Source organism: Palaemon carinicauda, chromosome 38, assembly GCF_036898095.1.
Source record: "Palaemon carinicauda isolate YSFRI2023 chromosome 38, ASM3689809v2, whole genome shotgun sequence".
Taxonomy (NCBI): domain Eukaryota; kingdom Metazoa; phylum Arthropoda; class Malacostraca; order Decapoda; family Palaemonidae; genus Palaemon; species Palaemon carinicauda.
This window is the reverse complement of record NC_090762.1, coordinates 46,345,459-46,366,390: the sequence shown is the minus strand read 5'-3', so window position 1 is coordinate 46,366,390 and position 20,932 is coordinate 46,345,459. Positions and strand designations below refer to the sequence as shown.

The window sequence follows — 20,932 nt, the reverse complement described above, 5'->3', positions numbered from 1 at the left end:
CATATTCTCCTCTGTCCTCATACACCTGACAACATTGAGATTACCAAGCATTTCTTCTTCACCCAAGGGGTTACTGTACTGTAATTGTTCAGTGGCCACTTTCGTCTTGGTAAGGGTAGAAAAGACTCTTTGGCTATGGTAAGCAGCTCTTCTAAGAGAAGGACACTCTCAAATCAAACCATTGTTCTCTAGTCTTGGGTAGTGCCATAGCCTCTGTACCATGGTCTTCCACTGTCTTGGGTTAGAGTTCTCTTGCTTGAGGGTACACTCGGGCATACTATTCTATCTAATTTCTCTTCCTCTCGTTTGGTTAAAGTTTTTATAGTTTATATAGGGGATATTTATTTCAATGATGTTACTCTTCTTAAAATATTTTATTTTTCCCTTTTTCCTTTCTACACTGGGCTACTTTCCCTCTTGGAGCCCCTGGGCTTATAGCATTCTGCTTTTCCAACTAGGGCTGTAGCTTAGCAAGTAATAATAATAATAATAATAATAATAATAATAATAATAATAATAATAATAATAATAATAATGTATGTACATAAACCCACTATACCTGTGAATATTCAGTAAAAAAATAGAAACACGTGTAAAAACATCATCCACATGATATCTCATTGCATTATATGAAGGAAAATACCATTTGGAATTGTGCTTTAAAAAAGAAATAAGGGAATAGAGGTAAGGGAAGACGTCTCCGTAGAAGAAAAAAAATGTCAACCGTTTCAAGGGAGAAGAAAACGCCCCCTTTTAAGGCGTAGTAAAATGACAAGGTTCTTTAACTTCACCTTGTTCTAACACAGACACCCACAAGAGAGCGAGCGCGCGCGCACACACACACACGCTACACTGAGCCAATGCTATCAACAGACGACGACGACAAAATAACAAACAACCCTTTTAGATCGCGCATCCCCCCTGAGAGCCTCGGTCAAATGCCACCATTATTTTACAGTCACACACGTGAATAAAAGATAAGGGAGGATGGGGGAGCATTCGTGAGTTTTTTTCTTTAATCTTTTAATATGAAGGCCGTTGGAATGGGACAGTAATCTCGCTTAGTGCAGCCCATACCTGACTAAGGGAGATGTGTAATCCTGAGAGAGAGAGAGAGAGAGAGAGAGAGAGAGAGAGAGATAGAGAGAGAGATAGAGAGAGAGAGAGTGTGTGTTTGTGTTCGCAAAAAGATGCACGAAAAATGGAAAATAGAAATACATTAAATATTTCTAATAAAGAGGTAATATTCTAATTAGCTTCATGGAAGCGACAAATACGCATAAATTCTGTATGGAAATCTTAATCAGAACACTTAAAAGACTCGTATCTGTTACAACGATTCTATTAAAACTAACAGTCAAGAATTCCAAACATAGATGACTTTCAAGATAAACTTGCTTCTCAATATTAAACTCACAACGTTTTTAATAGAGTTATTTGAATTAGCTTCGAGTTTTCAAACTTAATTTTGTGACATGAAATGAAAAGATATTAAAATAGCTAATGAAGAAAGCTTTTGATGAAGTCCAAAGTCCAAATGAAATATTTGATTTACATGTCCAAACGCCGTCTGCAGAAAATATGCGAACGAACTTTCTCACGCACAAACACACACACACAGAGCAGGGGTTATGGTAACGTCTAGAAGAGGCCGGGCAGAGGGGGATAGACTTCATTAGCATATCCATTATAGAAAAAGAAAAACAGAGAAAGGCTTGAAACGTGAGCCTGCCGTTGGGTTGATGATGGCATCTCTCAACACCGACTGGTGAAGGGGAATGCGAGAGGAGAATTGGGGAGATCTAGTGTACTGGGGAAGAAGTGGGAGCTAATAATCCTTTGGCGTATTTAAGATGGAAGAGGGGAGGGGGTTATAGATAGGGTTGTGTATGGACAGGTGATGGGGTAACTTGAAAGGTTCTGGGAGGAAAGTTCAGTGGATCTGAGAAGGGCAATCACTGGATCTGAGAGGGAAATTCAGTGGATCTGAGAAGAAAGTTCACTGGATCTGAGAAAGATATTCAGTGGATTCGAGAGAAAGTTCACTGGATCTGAGAAGGAAGTTCACTGGATCTGAGAAGAAAATTCACTGGATTTTGAGAGAAAGTTTACTGGATTTGAGAGAAAGTTCACTGGATTTGAGAGAAAGTTCACTGGATAGGAGAAGAAAGTTCACTGGATCTCAAAAGGAAGTTCACTAGATCTGAGAAGAAAGTTCACTGGATCTGAGAGAAAGTTCACTGGATTTGAGAGAACGTTCACTGGATCTGTGAAGGAAATTCACTGGATCTGAGAAGAAAGTTCAGTGGATTTGAGAGAAAGTTCACTGGTTTTGAGAGAAAGTTCACTGGATCTGAAAGAAAGTTCACTGGATCTGAGAAGAAAGTTCACTAGATTTGAGAGAATGTTCAGTGGATCGGAGAGTAAGTTTCGTGGATCTGAGATGGAAGTTCAGTGGATTGGAGAGGAAGTTCAGTGGATCTAAGAAAGAAGTTCATTGGACCTGAGAGGAAGTTCACTGCATCTGAGAAGAAAGTTCAGTGGATATGAGAATAAGTTCCGTGGATCTGAGAGGAAGTTTAGTGTATCTGAGAAAGAAGTTCACTGGACCTGAGAAGGAAGTACGAACTTGGGGTTTAAGTTAGGGTTAATTCCGTCGACTTTTTGCTCGACCTAGACCTTGATCTTTGACCTAGGACTTTCAAAATTGAATCACTTCCACGTCTCAACATAACAATTAATCCTTCAAAGTTTAAATATTCAATGAGTAAAATTGTGCCCAGGAAGTTATTCACAAAAACAAACAGACAATCGGACAAATAGACAAACAGGAGCTACAATATACCCTCTTCCCAACTCCGTTGGCAGAGGTACAAAGAAGCGAATCTTTCGGGTGATTAAAGTTGCAAAATTCTAAAAAACTGAACTGTCGAGTTCAAACGTATTTCCAGATAGCTTGTTATAAAAGCGATAAAATATTAAACCTTTAATATATCGAAGAGAAACTCATCTATTATTAGTGGGAAAATATTCCATCAGGAAATAGTGAAGAAAAAAGGACAAGTGAAACCTGGCCTCTTCAGACATCCAATACATTCTAAAACATATTTTTTTTTTTAGTATTTTCCCTCTTTATTTTCATTAGGAGTTATAGGATACCTTGAAAAGCCCTAGGATAACGCCTTTTATGATCGTTTCCCTAAAGGGGAGCTTTTACTAGGGCGTCAAAGCTAAAAGAGCCGACCTGTGAAAACTTATCAATCACTACACCAGGGGGGGAAGAACGAACTAAAACTTTCAGCAAGACTCACAAAACTATCCAGTGGGTAAACTAGGTCTTATGGCGCAATGCCATTTGGTTCATTTTGGAATACAACGATTTTCCTTATTTAAAGGTAAAACATTTAGATTTACACAGGAACATCAATATATATATATTTTTTTTTCAATCATTTTGATTTGTGATGCGCAAGTTTGAAAGATTGAACTTTTCTGTGTTATCTCCTCAATCAAATAAATATATATGTTTCAACACACACACACACACCTATATATATATATATATATATATATATATATATATATATATATATATATATATATATATATATTAAAACTAGATTTCTTCTTTCTGTGCCCAAGCTCTATGAATGAATAAGGCATAAAACCAATTAAAAAATAAATCGTAGGCGTTAAAGAAATTAGAGATCAAGTATATATAGTAAATTATCAGTCACAAAACTGCACGAGGTAGATATTCAAGGGAAAAATCCACGGGAAACAGGAGATTAAAAGACCAGGTACCAAGCGCTTTAGTGTAATACGTAAACTTCTTCAGGGTACATTTCATTACCGCGAAGAAGTGTTACGTAATACACGAAAGCGCTTGGTACCTGGTCTTTTACTTTCCTGTTTCCTGTGGATTTCGTATAGTAAAAAAAAAAAAAAAAAAAAAAAAAAAGAAGTTAAAATTGTGAAATCAATCCAATAGTAGAACCTGTTTCTTTTAAGCCATTGTTAATTCTCTTTATCTCCAAAGCCCAAAATCAAAACCAAACACACTCACGATGATAATGGCGATAACAGGTCCAACGAAGGCGAAGATAAAATAGTTTTTGGTTTGCAGCCAGCAAGCATAGTCGTTTTTGTAACCGAATGGGTCCGCGACTGCGCTCACAGCCACGACTATGGCAGGAAAACCGTAAGAGGCGGCGTAATACCAGCGGGCCCGGGGCTTCTCGGATTCGAACACTTCCACCAACATTGCGTACAGTTGGAATCCTGAAAAAATATAAAGAAAAATAAATTCTATTTACTAAGGATTTTTTTATTCCTTATTTTTCTATTTCTATGAGTAAGAGTCTGAGAAAAAATAATAAATTCTATTTACTGAGGGTTTTTCGAGTCCTTATTTTTCTACTTCAATGAATAAGTCTGAGAAAAATAACACTAATTCTATTTACTTAAGATTTTTCTATTCCTTATTTTTTTATTTCTACGAATGAGAGTTTGAGAAAAAATAACACAATATCTATTTCTATGAATAAGAGTCTGGGAAAAAATAATAAATTCTATTTACTGAGGGTTTTTCGAGTCCTTATTTTTCTATTTCAACGAATAAGTCTGAGAAAAAATAACACTAATTCTATTTACTGAAGATTTTTCTATTCCTTATTTTTTTATTTCTACGAATAAGGGTTTGAGAAAAATTAACACAATATCTATTTCTATGAATAAGAGTCTGGGAAAAAATAACAATAAATTCTATTTACTTAGGGTTTTTCGAGTCCTTATTTTTCTATTTCAATGAATAAGAGTCTGAGAAAAATTAAAACAATAAATTCTATTTTGGATTTTTTGATTCCTTATTTTTCTATTTCCATGAATAAGAGTTTGAGAAAAAAATAACTCAATAAATTCTATTTACTTAGGATTGTTCGAGTCAGTATTTTTCTATTTCCATGAATAGGAGTCTGAGAAACAAATAACAATAAATTCTATTTACTTGGGATGTTTTAATTCCTTATTTTTCTATTTCTATGAACAAGAGTCTGAGAAAAAATAACAATAAATTCTATTTACTTAGGATTTTTTCGAGTCCTTATTTTTCTATTTCTATGAACAAGAGTCTGAGAAAAAATACCAATAAATTCTATTTACTTAGGATTTTTTCGAGTCCTTATTTTTCTATTTCAATGAATAAGTCTGAGAAAAAATAACACAATAAATTCTATCTACTCAAGGTTTTTCGATTCTTTATTTTTCTATTTCCACGAATAAGAGTTTGAGAAAAAAATAACACAATAAATTATATTTACTTAGGATTTTTCTATTCCTTATTTTTTATTCCTATTAATAACAGTAAGAACACCTTTAATAATAAAACATATCTGTATATATTAACTTTCTTGTCTTGAAAATATGAGATTAACAACTTTTATTTTCATTATGATCAATGCAAATACATTTTTCCTTGTCTGGAAATAAGAAAATATATATACATATATAAAGGAATATATTTTTCAAAATAAAAAATACCGTAATTGGAATTAAGTGAAGAGATCACTTAGCAATTATTTGAATAGAATGTTATCATACTTCAAAAGAAATAATAAATAGATAATTTTGTCGACTTAGGCAACGCTGTGATAAAATAGAAAGGATAAAAAACATGAAATTTATTTTCCGAGTATTTCCTGGGGCGAACATCTGAGAACCACAATGCCTTTGACATGAAATCTGAAATACTTGCCAAGTCGTGAACAGAAAGCTTTAAGGTTTAAAGGCCACTAGTAAATGGCAGAGGTAAGGAGCAATTGCAATGTCCTAGCTAGCGCCAAACCCTATCTCCACCCAAGCTAGGACCAGCGAGGGCCAGGCAATGGTTGCTAGTGACTCAGCAGGTAAACCCCCGATCCTTAGCTCACAAGGATGGTGAGCTCGTGAACATTACAAGAAACCATCGAGCTTGAGCGGGACTCGAAGCCCAGCCCGGCAGATCGCCAGGCATGGGCGTATCCAGCGATAAAATGCGAACTGTACTTACCTTCCATAAACATCCAGCAGAAAGCTGCCAGCAGGAAAAAATGGAGTAGACCGGCCACCACGCCACACACCTCGGGTTTGTCCGTCTGATTGACGCCTGCCAGGAACACAGTCTCCGCCACGAGCAGGCACACGCACAGATTCTTGTGGATGGTCGTTCTGTCACTCTGAACGCAGGAAAAAAAAGAGAATATACTGTATATGTTTTATAAATTACCTTAGGACTTTATAAATAATCAGTAATGCTAGAATAACAAGTCGGAAAAGCAGGATGCTATATAAGTCCAAGGACTCCCACAAGGAAATATAGCCAAGGGAAGAAAAGATACAAGGAAATAAACTATAAGAAAAATAATAAAAAATTTAAATAAAAGCTTTGTTGATAACCGAATAAACCAGTTATTTAAACCACACATTCACTGAAATTGTTTAATAATCATTAAGTTAGCACATAACTTGAGAAAAATAACGGAACCAGTCTCATAAACAGCGAGACCAATAAGAAAGACAAGCCCTCGTTTGACTCTTCCACAAACAAAAAATAAATCCCTGTAAGGCGAGGCAAAACAGTCTTTTCGAGTCTCTGGCAGAGCAACGCCACCTGAATCAACTCACTTTTAGTCCTCTGAAAGCGTGGAAGACAATAGTGGCCAGGAGAAGACAGACGATGGAGATGATGCACCCGACGTAGGTGATGATGGAGAGGGCCAAGCGGTGGGGGTAGGGCAGAGGGGTGGCGTGCAAGTCCATCAACACGGCGAAGTTCGTCAGGTGGTCGCACTGGCAGACCGTGTGCGACGTGTTGTAAAGCAGTACGTCGCATCCTTCTTCGGACCACGAGCTGAAAACAAGAAAATTAAAACCGTAAACAAGAGATTGTGGAATGATCTTCCTAATCGGGTTAATTGAATCAGTATAACTTCAAAAGTTCAAAGTTGCAGCAAATGTTTTTATGCTGAACAGGCTGACATGAGTTTTTTTTTATAGTTTATATATGACATATCTGTTTTAACGTTGTTAATAGTTTATATATGACATATCTGTTTTGACGTTGTTAATAGTTTATATATGACATCTGTTTTGACGTTGTTATTGTTTTTAGAATGATTTATTGTTAATTTGTTCTCATCATTTATTTATTTCCTCATTTCTTTTCCTCACTGGGCTATTTTTCCCTATTGGAGCCCTTGAGCTTATAGCATCTTGCTTTCCCAACTAGGGTTGTAGCTTGGCTAGTAATAATAATAATAATAATAATATTAAAAGGAGGAGGTTTACCAGCACAATGAGTCTGGCTCGACTCTTATAGAGCTGCCTCGATTAAAGTCGAGATTAAGCATTATTTACATTATAGCTAAAATAATAAATGAAACAAATAAACAAGAGAATTAAAATTGTATAAAATAACAGAAGCATTTTTTAAAAATTCTCCACGATGTCGTTTGAAACTATGACTTTTCGTAACGAAAATATTTCAGTCAGCAAACTTTTTTTTTTCTTTTTTTTTCCACAAACCTTTTCCTACCAATCCCTACCCGGATGTTGATAGACATAACCTGTTATACACAAAGTTTCGTAAAATACTGTATTCGGATGACAATGTTTTAAAAACAATACGAAACTCGAAACTTTTTTTTTTCCCATGAGCCCCTTCATACAATAGTAAAACTTGACTGACACAAGTGTATTCTATCTACCCGGGGTGTCCATTTACTTCCACATGGGCAGCTGCCGTGAATATTCTACGGGGTAGAATCAGCAGAGATTGGATGGGAGGGATTAATTTGAAATTAAATCCTAAAATTTACACAGGGAAAAATAACTTAAAGCTAAATAATTCTCACTTTAACACGGTCAAGAAATTAACTCCTAAATTTTTCACAGAAAAATAACTAAAAGCTAAACGATTATCAATGATACAATCAAGAAAATAACTGTTAAAATTTATTCAGGAATAATGACTAAAAACTAAATAATTCTCACTTTGATACAATGAGAAAATAACACATTTAATTGCTGCCTGCCATGCGCTTCACATCTGCTAGATTTAAAACACTTTCAGGTGTACGGTGGCGTCAGTTCTTTCAGTGCAACACCCATGGCAAACTCACTCGCGTATTCCAAAGTATTGTTCCATCTCAAGATTTATCAGCATGTTGTCTTCGGTTGAAAAATTCACAAATTTTAAGTCATTTGTATTTTTCCTAACAGTACTTACATCGAACTACTTTCTTAGGAGTATCTGGGATCTCCTCCCAAACCGACCAAGAATTTTGCGTAGTTCCCCCTATCTCCGTTTTCCCATGAGAAATTATAAGTATTTAGCAATATACATATCAATATCAATTTTCAACTGGAACATTGACGTGTACTATGCTATTGCAGGCAGAAAGATAACTAAGGTAGGCAATGAAAACGAGCGGGACTAGAAGGACATTCAGTAGAGGGCATACCTTTGCCAACCAAGCCAAGAGGTCTTATTTTGCTCTTAACTCCACTGCGTACTTGTACTTCGATATATTTCCTTCACGATCTAATGTATTTGTCCTTGGGTCATACCCCACATGTCCAATAAGTTTCGTTAAAATTGGTCCATTAGTTTATGCGCAACGTGGTTAAAGAGAATTAACAAAATATTTGCCATTTACTTAACATTGTGATTATATTCATAACACTGCTGCGTACTTGTACATAGATGTACTTTATTCAAAATGTTACGGATTTATCCTTGGGTCATACCCAACATGACTACCAAGTTTGCTCCAAATCGGTACAACAGTTTTTGTGTAAAGTTGCTCACAAACAAACAAACAAATAAATAAACTAAGAAACAGACAGGGGTGACTACATACCTTTCGCTATTTTGGCAAAGGTAATAACTAGGGAAAAACACGATACATATTTCTTAACATACTTTGCTAAGTAGCAATAATAAAAAGAAGAAAAACATGACATCGAACATAAACCAACAAGCTACCTCTTTCTGTGATGTCCCACGCGACTTTGCCAACGTAGGGACTAAAACCGTATCGCAATAGAAAAATATTTATCCCCTCCCAAAACTCGGTGACGATTTACCAAGTCCCCGACAGGGGCATAAAAAGTGTATCAGTCCCACCTGGGTTTAACGAGATGTAACCTAGAGTTGGTGACAGAATCTTTGATAATCCGGGAATGATTTTGTGTAGATAATCTCGTGGAAGGAAGAAATCTATATTCATGCGATGCTTTTCGGTCGGAATAGGGATCCGCGAAAGCTCTTATCAATTTCCTAATAAGAGACATAGAAAGAGAACGTTTTCAACGAGAAACATCGAGAAAACGTTTTCAACAAGGAACAACGCGAGAAAACATTTTCAACAACAACGTGAGAAAACTTTTCAACGAGAAACAACGCGAGGAAACGTTTTCAACAAGAAACAGTGAGGAAACGTTTTCAACAAGAAATAGAGTGAGGAAAAGTTTTCACCAAGAAACAACGTGAGAAAACGTTTCGACGAGAAACATCGAGAAAACGTTTTCAACAAGAAAGTGAGAAAACATTTTCAACGAGAAACATCGAGAAAACGTTTTTAACGAGAAACACCGAGAAAACCTTTTCAATGAGAAACGTAGAGAAAACGTTTTCAATAAAAACAGAGAAGATATTTCAACAAAGACCACAGAGAAAACATTTTCAACAATAGAAGTCGAGAAAAAATACTTCAACAAGGAACACACGGACAACGATTTCAACAAATATATCGAGAAAAAGCATTTCAACCAAATTACAGAGAAAGCGTTTCCACAGAAACATTAAGAGAAAATATTTCGACAAAAACATAGAGAAAACGTTTTCAACAAAAACATCAAGAGAAAACATTTCTACATAAACATAGAGAAAACGTTTTCAACAAAATCATCATAAGAAAACATTTCAACAAAACGACGGAGAAACGTTTTCAACAAAAACATCGAGAAAACATTTTAAAAAGACTCAATAGAAAATGTTTTCAACAAATACATCATGAGAAAACATCAACAAAACGACCGAAAAAACGTTTTCAACAAAAACATCGAGAAAACATTTTAAAGACTCGATAGAAAATGTTTTCGACAAATACATCAAGAGAAAACATAACAAAACGACCGAAAAAACGTTTTCAACAAAAACATCGAGAAAACATTTAAAAAAGACTCGATAGAAAATGTTTTCGACAAATACATCAAGAGAAAACATAACAAAACGACAGAAAAAACGTTTTCAACAAAACCATCGAGAAAACATTTTTAAAAGACTCGATAGAAAATGTTTTCAACAAAAACATCAAGAGAAAACATATCAACAAAAAGACCGAAAAAAAACGTTTAAAAAAAAAACACTTGAAAATAAAACGTTTTCAACAACTACAGCATATGAACCAGTTACGATCTTTAGTGAACATTTATGATAACTGTTTTTTAAACTTAGTTTTTTTTCATTTATATAGAAGAAATTGCGAGACCCGTTACATTGTGTACCTATATTTTTTTTCTAAAGTTGTAAGAATATTTTTTAATTTCATTTCCATTTCACAGTAAAATGATTTAAAAATGTGTTATCAAATACAAAAAACGTTTCATATTAGATAACAAGTTTTAAAATGCAGTTTTGCTGATATGATATTATGAGCAAAGGTCAATGCTACCAAGGTCAAGGTTACCCATGTTGAAAATTAATTGTAAAATTATTTGAGAGAATAAATTATATTGAATCTAAGTCATATTTTTTCATGAGATTGGCGATCCTCTGATAAACACGCATAAAAGTAATGTTCATTTTAAGGGGATTTAATTCATTTTCCTTTTTAGGTAAAATACTATATTTCCCTATTATTATTATTATTATTATTATTATTATTATTACTTGCTAAGCTACGACCCTAGTTGGAAAACCAGATCGCTGTAAGCACAGGGGCTCCAACAGGGAAAATAGCCCAGTGAGGAAAGGAAACAAGGAAAAAGAGAAGTAATTATAAAATAAAAAATAAATATTTTAAGAACAGAAAAATTATAATAAATAAAATAAAATAAATATTTGACCCCTTGGGCTTGTAGCATCTTGCTTTTCCAACTAGGGTTGTGGCTTGTCTGGTAATAATAATAATAATAATAATAATAATAATAATAATAATAATAATAATAATAATAATAATAATAACAATAATAATAATAATAATCTGGATAGATCCTCACAGTATTTGACAAGTCTAAATCACTTGGATTTTAATTGCTATTTACAAGTACCGCTTACAATCACTTGTCTGGAATGACTACAGTGGTCATACTGGTTTCTCATTACCATGGCAGTAATGTCTGTTCAAAATTACAACGGTAATAATGGGTGTTTGCATATACATGACTATAAACATGACTATAATGTGTTTAAGATGACTAAGGTAGCAAAGGATGTTTTGAAGTAATACTCTCTCAAATTCCTGGCTGTAATAATGAGCAGTTACTTCTTCAAAGAAGAAACATTTCATCATTACAGAGCCATAAATTTAACAAAACATTTATCTTTCAAGAAACTTTCACTTTCGTTCTCATGTGAACCGCAGTGGCGGTCGTTTACTCGAATCTTTGCATAATACATTATGGATAATGACAGAAATACGAAAGGGCTCGAATCTTGGCGTAATACATTACGGATAATGACAGAAATACGAAAGGGCTCGAATCTTGGCGTAATACATTACGGATAATGACAGAAATACGAAAGGGCTCGAATCTTGGCGTAATACATTACGGATAATGACAGAAATACGAAAGAGCTCATATAAGGTCATAAAAGCTCACTGGGCAAAGTAGCTTACAAATCAAAAATTGATTAGGGGACAAGAACGCCACAATCTCATATGATATTAAATATGATAATTTCAGAGATAAGAATACAACTATCTTGAAAAGAATGATAAATCATGACAGCGTAAAAAAAAAAAAAAAAAAAAAAAAAAGACCATGCATAAAAGCATGAAGGTAAAAACTGAATAGTAAATCCTAAGAATTGATGTGTAAGATAATTGATTTTCTATAGTCAATTTTTTTCTAATGAGGCGGGTTTGCACCGAATCGCAGCAGTGCCCTTTTAGCTCGGAAAAGTTTCCTGATCGCTGATTGGTTAGTTATCTTGTTCAACCAATTAGCGATCAGGAAACTTTTCAGAGATAAAGGGCACCGATGCGAGTCGGTGCAAATCTGCCTCACTAAAAAGAATTGACTATAGTCAAATACCGAGGCCAGTTTCAGAATAAAACTATATATATATATATATATATATATACATATATATATATATATATATATATATATATATACATACACACAATACGTCTCTGTAAGAACAAATACATAAAAGTATTCAAAGAATTACTGAAATATCAATTGGAAAAAATACATAATTTGGAATACTTTTAAAACCGTCATTGCGGCAATGTAAAGAGGAGATGCACTTTATATTCTTTACCTAAATTTTTGTTTTTATCTTTTATTATGAAATACATATTTACAATCTTACAATTTATAAAATATATACATTATAGTATATTTACAAAAATATTTTTTTCATTTTACATATGCTGTATTTACAATGGAAATATAGCGGGTTGGGCATGAATGTAAAGAAACTTTTGTATGAGAAAGTGATTGTACCAACTGTGATGTATGGATCGGAGTTGTTGGGAATGAAAGTGACGGAGAGACAGAAATTGAATGTGTTTGGAATGAAGTGTCTATGGAGTATGGCTGGTGTATCTCGAGTAGATAAGGTTAGGAACGAAGTAGTGAGGGTGAGAACGGGTGTAAGAAATGAGTTGGCTGCTCGAGTGGATATGAAAGTGTTGAGGTGGTATGGCCATGATGAGAGAATTGAAAATGACTGTCTGCTAAAGAAGGTGATGAATGCAAGAGTTGATGGGAGAAGTACAAGAGGAAGGCCAAGGTTTGGGTGGATGGATGGAGTGAAGGAAGCTCTGGGTGATAGGAGGATAGATGTGAGAGAGGCAAGAGAGCGTGCTAGAAATAGGAATGAATGGCGAGCGATTGTGACGCAGTTCCGGTAGGCCCTGCTGCTTCCTCCGATGCCTTAGATGACCGCGGAGGTAGCAGCAGTAGGGGATTCAGCGTTATGAAGCTTCATCTGTGGTGGATAACGGGGGAGGGTGGGCTGTGGCACCCTAGCAGTACCAGCCGAACTCGGTTGAGTCCCTTGTCAGGCTGGGAGGAACGTAAAGAGGAGAGGTCCCCCCCCATTTTTTTTTTTCATTGGTTTGATGTCGGCTACCCCAAAAATTGGCGAAAGTGTCTTGGTATATTTATGTATGTACAATGAAAATTTTTACTATTTATCTAAATATATTTTTAAATCAAAATATATCGACTTGTGAATACTTTTTCAATAAAAGTTTTAAATCATTTACTTAAAATTGAAAGGTTTTTATCCATTATCATAACGTTTACCTAAAATTGAAACGTTTATCCATTAGCATAACTTTTACCTAAAATTGAAAGGTTTACCCATTAGCATAACGTTTGCCTAAAACTTAAAAAGTTTATCCATTAGCATAACGTTTCCCTAAAATTGAAAGGTTTATCCATTAGCATAAGGTTTACCTAAAAATTGGAAGGTTTATCCATTTGCATAACGTTTACCTAAAATTGGAAGGTTTATCCATTAGCATAAGGTTTACCTAAAATTTAAAGGTTTATCCATTAGCATAACGTTTACCTAAAATTGGAGGGTTTATCCATTAGCATAAAGTTTACCTAAAATTGAAAGGTTTATCCTTAAGCATAACGTTACGTTCAAAATTCTTCGATGGAAATATATTAATATTTGGAGTTCTCAGTTTTCGAAGGTTGGGTTACATAATACATATTCCTCACGAATAAGTTCCATCGGGGCGAAACAAAACGGTTGAATACAACAAATCAGAACGTCCCTGACAGCAGTCCATTAGGAGTGAGGGGACAGACTTAATAAACAATAACGCTCTCGGGAACATATACGAGAGAGAGAGAGAGAGAGAGAGAGAGAGAGAGAGAGAGAGAGAGAGAGAGAGAGAGAGAGAGAGATGCAGTGCTTCATCATGAGGAAATAGAGTAAATCATTGATTTCAGTTACAAAGCGTTTCTTATAAAGCATCATCTAGAGAGAGAGAGAGAGAGAGAGAGAGAGAGAGAGAGAGAGAGAGAGAGAGAGAGAGAGAGACGCTGTGGTTTATCATGAGGAAATAGCGTAATTAATTGATTTCAGTTGTAGAGCGTTTCTTGTGAAGTATCACCCGGAAGAGAGAGAGAGAGAGAGAGAGAGAGAGAGAGAGAGAGAGAGAGAGAGAGAGAGAGAGAGAGAGAGAGAGAGAGAGGGGGGGGGAAAGGTGCAGTGCTTCATCATGAGGAAATAGAGTAAATTATTTGTTTCAGTTACAGAGCGTTTCTTATAGATTCACCAGAGAGAGAGAGAGAGAGAGAGAGAGAGAGAGAGAGAGAGAGAGAGAGAGAGAGAGAGAACCCTGTATCAATTCCCCCTTCTATTTCGTGGTGCAATAAAAGGCGTTTACTATATACCACCTGATGCGAAACGTGACAAGTTAACCTCGTTTACAAGTTTTTAAAAGCCGAAAAAGAGGGGAACAAATGGGATGCGAGGGGGAGGAGAGAGAGAGTGAGAGAGGGGGGGGGGATGAGGGGAGACTGGAATGAATGAGGGGAGAATAGGAGAGTTGGCAACATGTACAAAGAACAGAAAGGATTTGAAATAGAGAGAAGTGGAAAGTGAAAATGGGGAACGAAAGAGAAAAATAGAAGAAATAAAATAGAAAAAAAAATTAAAACTGTAATTGCTGAAATAACAAGATATCGTGAAGAGATACAAAACGGTAAAGATATTGTGAATAACACTTCCCCAATACTGAATTACGAAAGCTATACCATTATTCATGACCGATCAAAAACTGTAAGCCTTGAGCAATCTCGAGAACTGGATGCCCTCCGTTATATTAAGGTTACCTCGCTGATGTCCCAAGTTATTATGAGAACCAACATCACTGACCTTTTTTAACTTGAGCCACGAATTAATTAGAAGATCATTAAGCTGTATTACATTATTTTGAAAATACGTATTACCAAAACCAATATCGTCATTAATTTCCCTTACCCTCTCCTCTCCTCTCTCTCTCTCTCTCTCTCTCTCTCTCTCTCTCTCTCTCTCTCTCTCTTTTGCGAAAAAAGTATTATAAAATAAATATAGTCATTAATTTTCTACTCTCTCTCTCTCTCTCTCTCTCTCTCTCTCTCTCTCTCTCTCTCTCTCTCTCTCTCTCTCTCTCAAACAAGAATTACAAAACCAACCAACATCCCCATTAGTTTTCAACTCTCTCTCTCTCTCTCTCTCTCTCTCTCTCTCTCTCTCTCTCTCTCTCTCTCTCTCTCTCTCTCTCATGAAAAAAGTATTACAAAGTCAATATCGCCATTAGTTTTCAACTCTCTCTCTCTCTCTCTCTCTCTCTCTCTCTCTCTCTCTCTCTCTCTCTCTCTCTCTCTCTCTCCTCAAAGCCATTCTTAACAGATGGTAACAGGTATCCCAGCAACACATTAAAAGTATGATTTAATTAAGGCTACAATTACGGCCTCTAGAAACTTTTTTTTTTTTTTTTTTTTTTTTTGAATCTTCATTTCGCCCCATGTCGCTAAATTGGAGCGCGATTAATTTCCACTCGAAAGAATTCTCACCTCGTCTTTGCGACAGGTAAGAGGCAGCCAGAGATAATGACTTTCGAGGTCTGCGTCATCGCCAAACAACTGCTGCTTGATACGAGCAGACAAGAGCGAGATTCACTTCTTGGAAGCGAGAGCATCTTAATTAAGGTGTCTTTATTCTGTGATTATTATCACGTGAACCAGAGTATATCAAAGGTAAAGGTAAAGGTGCCTGTGGTGCCCAACCACAGCAGTATCCTCCCCAGTATACAGCTTAAATTCACGGTCCCGGACGGGGATCGATTTGTTGCCATGCGAATGGTAGGCGAACGTATTGCCACTGCACTAGATGGCTTTTGATGTGTATGCGATCCGTCAAAAATGACGACAAAATATTTAGATAGAAATGCACACACACATTCCAGCCTTCCAACCCTCTCCGGCTTTCCTAACAACACCACCTCTCAGCAGGGTATGACTACTTCCTCCCCCCGCTACCTGAGGGACGGGGAGAGACCGAGTACTCATGTCTTGCCACTGAGCGTGACTGGACATATATATATATATATATATATATATATATAATATATATATATATATATATATATATATATATATATTATAATATATATTATATATATATATATATATATATATATATATATATATATATATATATATATATATATATATATATATATATATATATATATATATATATATATATATATATATATATAGACACTTTCTTTTTATTATAAAAGGGAGATGATTCTTAATACTTGAGCTAGAGTAGCTAGAGAATATTGAGTGATTCCAATTATGTGAAAGAGTATATTGGACGGTTATTACTCCTATTTGATAAAAAGCGCATATTAGGTTGTTTTTATCCAGTGGATGAGTATAAAATGTATATCAAACTTTCCTTGACCCCGAGAGCAGTAATTATGATGTACTCCACTATCCCTATTAAAATAATTAAACAGTATTAAGATCAGCTTCTACGGTAAATTGGCAGAGATCTAAATGTGATGCCAGACACATTATCCACTGTACCAACCGTGTGTCACACGATCGTACAGAGTAACGACATTTCTTTCTTTTTTTTTTTTTTTTTTGTATATATTATGCTTTATATCTTCGCTCTCCCCTCGCACTGATAGGGACCTGAATTAAACATGTCTGTTTTTCTTTTCACCGTTAACTGTTAACAGAACCGGTTGTCGGTTAACATGAAATTGCCTGTTACGTTTTTATGTCCTTTTTGCCTGGACTTTATGTATATATAAACCGATGTTCTGTAATAAAGTTACTCAGTTGCTTTCATCCTGCCTTCTTGGTCAAAGCCTCTCTCGGCCCGTCACACCACAATAGAATTCGCGTCAATCTACTGAAACAAATCCGTTATTCGGAAATCATGAGATGGAAAATCTTTTGTTCGATCAGAATTCGTACGAGAATTTCAAGCCAGTGAATGAGGTTCATTTCTAATAAAACATATTAAAAACTTGAGGCTTTTAAATTAATTAATTAATATGCTCTCCTATTATTTATTGTGTCTATTTTTACACAATTTAAATCTATTCTATCCATTGTCCGTACTTAGCTTTATTCTCACTTTTCTATTCTATTTATTTACCCATGAATTCTATTAGAAGGTAAATTTTCTATTCTATTTATTTACCTATGAATTCTATTAGGTCAATTTTCTGTTCTATCTATTTACCTATGAATTCTATAAGAAACTCACTTTCCTATTGTATTTATTTACCTAAGAATTCTATTAGAAGCTCACTTTCCTATTGTATTTATTTACCTATGAATTCTATTGGACGCTCACTTTCCTATTGTATTTATTTACCTATGAATTCTATTAGAAGCTCACTTTCCTATTGTATTTATTAGAAGGAAGATTGATGACAGTATTGATATCCCTTTGCAATTGAAATTTAAAGGGTACAGGTAAAGGTGTGTGGTTTCAGTTCAAGTTTCATCAGAACGTCAGCCGGGCAAGGCCCCCCCCCCACATGGTACCCAACCACAGCAGTATGCTCCCCGGTAGACAGCTTAAACTCACGGTCCGCGGCTGGGATCGATCTGCCACCATGCGATTGCTAGGCGAACGTGTTACCACTGTACTAGCCCTACGACTAATGACAAAAATAATGATGTAATAAATAACTCGCTTAACATTAAATAATACCAACAATTCAGAACTAAAACTTAGATCGATATATTAAAATAAAGATTCCATAAAAAACTTAAATAAAAAATCAAGCTGTGAAATTCATAATTGATTATTTCTTAATAAGAATAAGCTTTCCTCAATCATAGTTAAAGATCCACTCCTTTTAATCAATCATTCATTTGAGTCCAAAGCTAATCCACAGACTCCCTGCATTTTCATGAAATTTCATTTTTAATTTCCTTATTTATTAACTTCACTCGGGGACATTTTCGAAGCCATACGCTCAACCACTCTCTCTCTCTCTCTCTCTCTCTCTCTCTCTCTCTCTCTCTCTCTCTCCAGGGTGCCACTAGAAGGCTTTCCACGTGACGATAATTAAATGCTGTCACACGCTGCCTGATTTATCTGCCGTCAGCACCGAAGGCTCATTCGGCCTTCATTAAATACACGAGAGTCGACTTATTGCCAAGGAGCATTTTAGCCCTTTCTCACAGCTTCACTAGGGTCCGTTAACAGCTCGTTAATGCGTTAGAGAGAGAGAGAGAGAGAGAGAGAGAGAGAGAGAGAGAGAGAGAGAGAGAGAGAGAGAGAGAGAATCAAAATGCATTGAAGCAATATAAACTGGATGATTTAGTCTTTCATTTTACTTTAATAAACAATGGCACACACTTTCCAAAAAGTAATTTATTCTGCTTCCGATTCAATTTACAACACAGAAAAGAAAAAAAAAATACTGTTGAAGATTTTTCTTACTTGTTTTCTAAACGAAACGAAAAAGCCATCTTAATTTAAAGGTTTAAAGGCCACTCCCGAATGGCAGAGGCAAGGGACAGTAACATTGCCCTATCAAGTAGGACAAAACCCTAGACTACCATATATACATATGATCAGTGTCAAAGCTTCCTCTCCATCCAAGCTAGGCCCACGGAAGGCCAGGCAATGGCAGCCGATGACTCAGCAGATACACCTATAGGGTCCCCCCAAACCACCCATCCTTAGCTCACAAGGATTGTGAGGTTGCAGCGACCAAAGGAACTAACAAGTTTGAGTGGGACTCGAACCCCAGTCTGGCGTTCACCAGTCAGGGACGTTACCACAATCTGCGTAAACGTATAACTACAGAAACCCCAGAAGTGCTGAGGTATTCAGTTAGTGTGGACGAGAACAATGAATATTCAATCTACATATATAAAATAAGCATAAAATACGCAAAAATCATTCCCAATACTTGTGATATGTACTACATTTTACCAACATGACGACAGTAGTACGATTGTTTAAGTATTCTAATCCAAATCCAAATGCTAACTATTAATTTAAATAGATCATGTAGAATATAATTACCTTTACAAAACTATAATGGAAACGTTGTAATAACTACCCGAAACGAGATACTTATCTAAATAAAATCACCACAACATTGTGATTAAAAAGAAATAAAAAATGTTCTCTAATAATGATTATACTTTCATTAATCTGGCACTGCTAAACATCTTCCAGCTAAATAAGCCTTTATTTGCAACACCTGTTATCAACCCAAACATCTTTTTTACAAGAGATTTTTAACTTTCCAAAGCACCCCCAAAAGATAGTAAAGATCATCGTATCCTCTCCATGTTCTGGATTGAATTCATGTATATGCATGTGTCTTCAGAAGGGACTCCGAAATGCCCTGTCTAGAGTCTACAGTAGACGGACAATATATCTATAAAGCTGACTGTCAGTTCTCCTTCCGTCCTTCTATATCCTTTTATCCCTGAGTATTCGGCTTTCCTGCATACATTTAATGTATAGTTGCCACACCTTCGGAACGAGGTGCCTTGTACTGGTCTAAATTGCTGAGAGAGAGAGAGAGAGAGAGAGAGAGAGAGAGAGAGAGAGAGAGAGAGATTTTCAAACTCTTAATCTAAAACCAATGTTTATTTTGATGAAGAAGGAAAGAAATCGACACAGCTGCTTTTAATATTAGGCCCTGGCATAACCAATAAAATTTGGAGATGTGTAACAAGCAAGGATAGGAAAACTCCATATTTAGAAGGAGACAAAGAGGAGGAAAAGAAGAGGGGATGATGGGAAAGGATATTGGATGCTGATAGAGGGGGGGGGGGGGGGAGGGGGGGAGCAGGAAGCAATGGAGTTTGTGTGTTCCGACGGACCGCTCAATCCAAACACATTAGCATACAGGCCTTTGATACATGACCGGATTCATTTCCATACACAACGATTCCAGCCCAATGGGAAAAATACTCTTATATCTTTCAATCTCTCTCTTTTTTTATTTGTTGAATTCTTTTGTTAATTTCTCTAACCAATAATTACTAGTGATTGATGGATTGACCCGATAAGTTTTGAGACAAATCTTGGGTGTATTTCAATAGCCCGATTGTATATATATATATATATATATATATATATATATATATATATATATATATATATATATATATATATGTATATATATATATATATATATATTATATATGTATATATAAATGTGTATGTGTGTATACATATATATATATATATATAAATATATATATATATATATATATATATATATATATATATATATATATACATAGATTGATAAATAAATACTCATATATATACATTAAAATGATATATTGTTAATTTATTCTCATCATTTATTTATTTCCTTATTTCCTTTCCTCACTGGGCTATTTTTCTCTGTTGGAGCCCTTGGGCTTATGGCATCTTGCTTTTCCAACTCGGGTTGTAGTTTGGCTAGTAATAATAATAATAATAATAATAATAATAATAATAATAATAATAATAATACTCTGTTTCCACCATAATGAGCAAATTGAGAGCCATGCCTTAATATCATTCCAACAACGTTATCTCTGAAGTGACGTAAATAAGTGATTGCCCGCATTGCCCAAGACCTTCACATTGCCTTGCTCATAGCAACATGCATGAACCGAACTTGCAGAACTAATGAAGTCGACAGGCAATATGCAATTA

The 20,932-nt window shown here is 35.3% G+C and overlaps 1 protein-coding gene across 11 annotated transcripts in view; it reads right to left on the bottom strand.

Moving 5' to 3' along the window:
• LOC137630595 (latrophilin Cirl-like) overlaps window positions 1-20,932 on the bottom strand; it is a 93,366-nt gene that overhangs the window by 25,236 nt on the left and 47,198 nt on the right. For all 11 annotated transcript variants that reach the window (XM_068362171.1, XM_068362172.1, XM_068362177.1 and 8 more), the window contains exons 7-9: window positions 6,661-6,886; window positions 6,047-6,212; window positions 4,067-4,281 (exon numbers count right to left, since the gene is read on the bottom strand). In XM_068362171.1, the coding sequence (XP_068218272.1) occupies window positions 4,067-4,281; window positions 6,047-6,212; window positions 6,661-6,886 (607 nt within the window). The remainder of the gene's footprint in view (window positions 1-4,066; window positions 4,282-6,046; window positions 6,213-6,660; window positions 6,887-20,932) is intronic.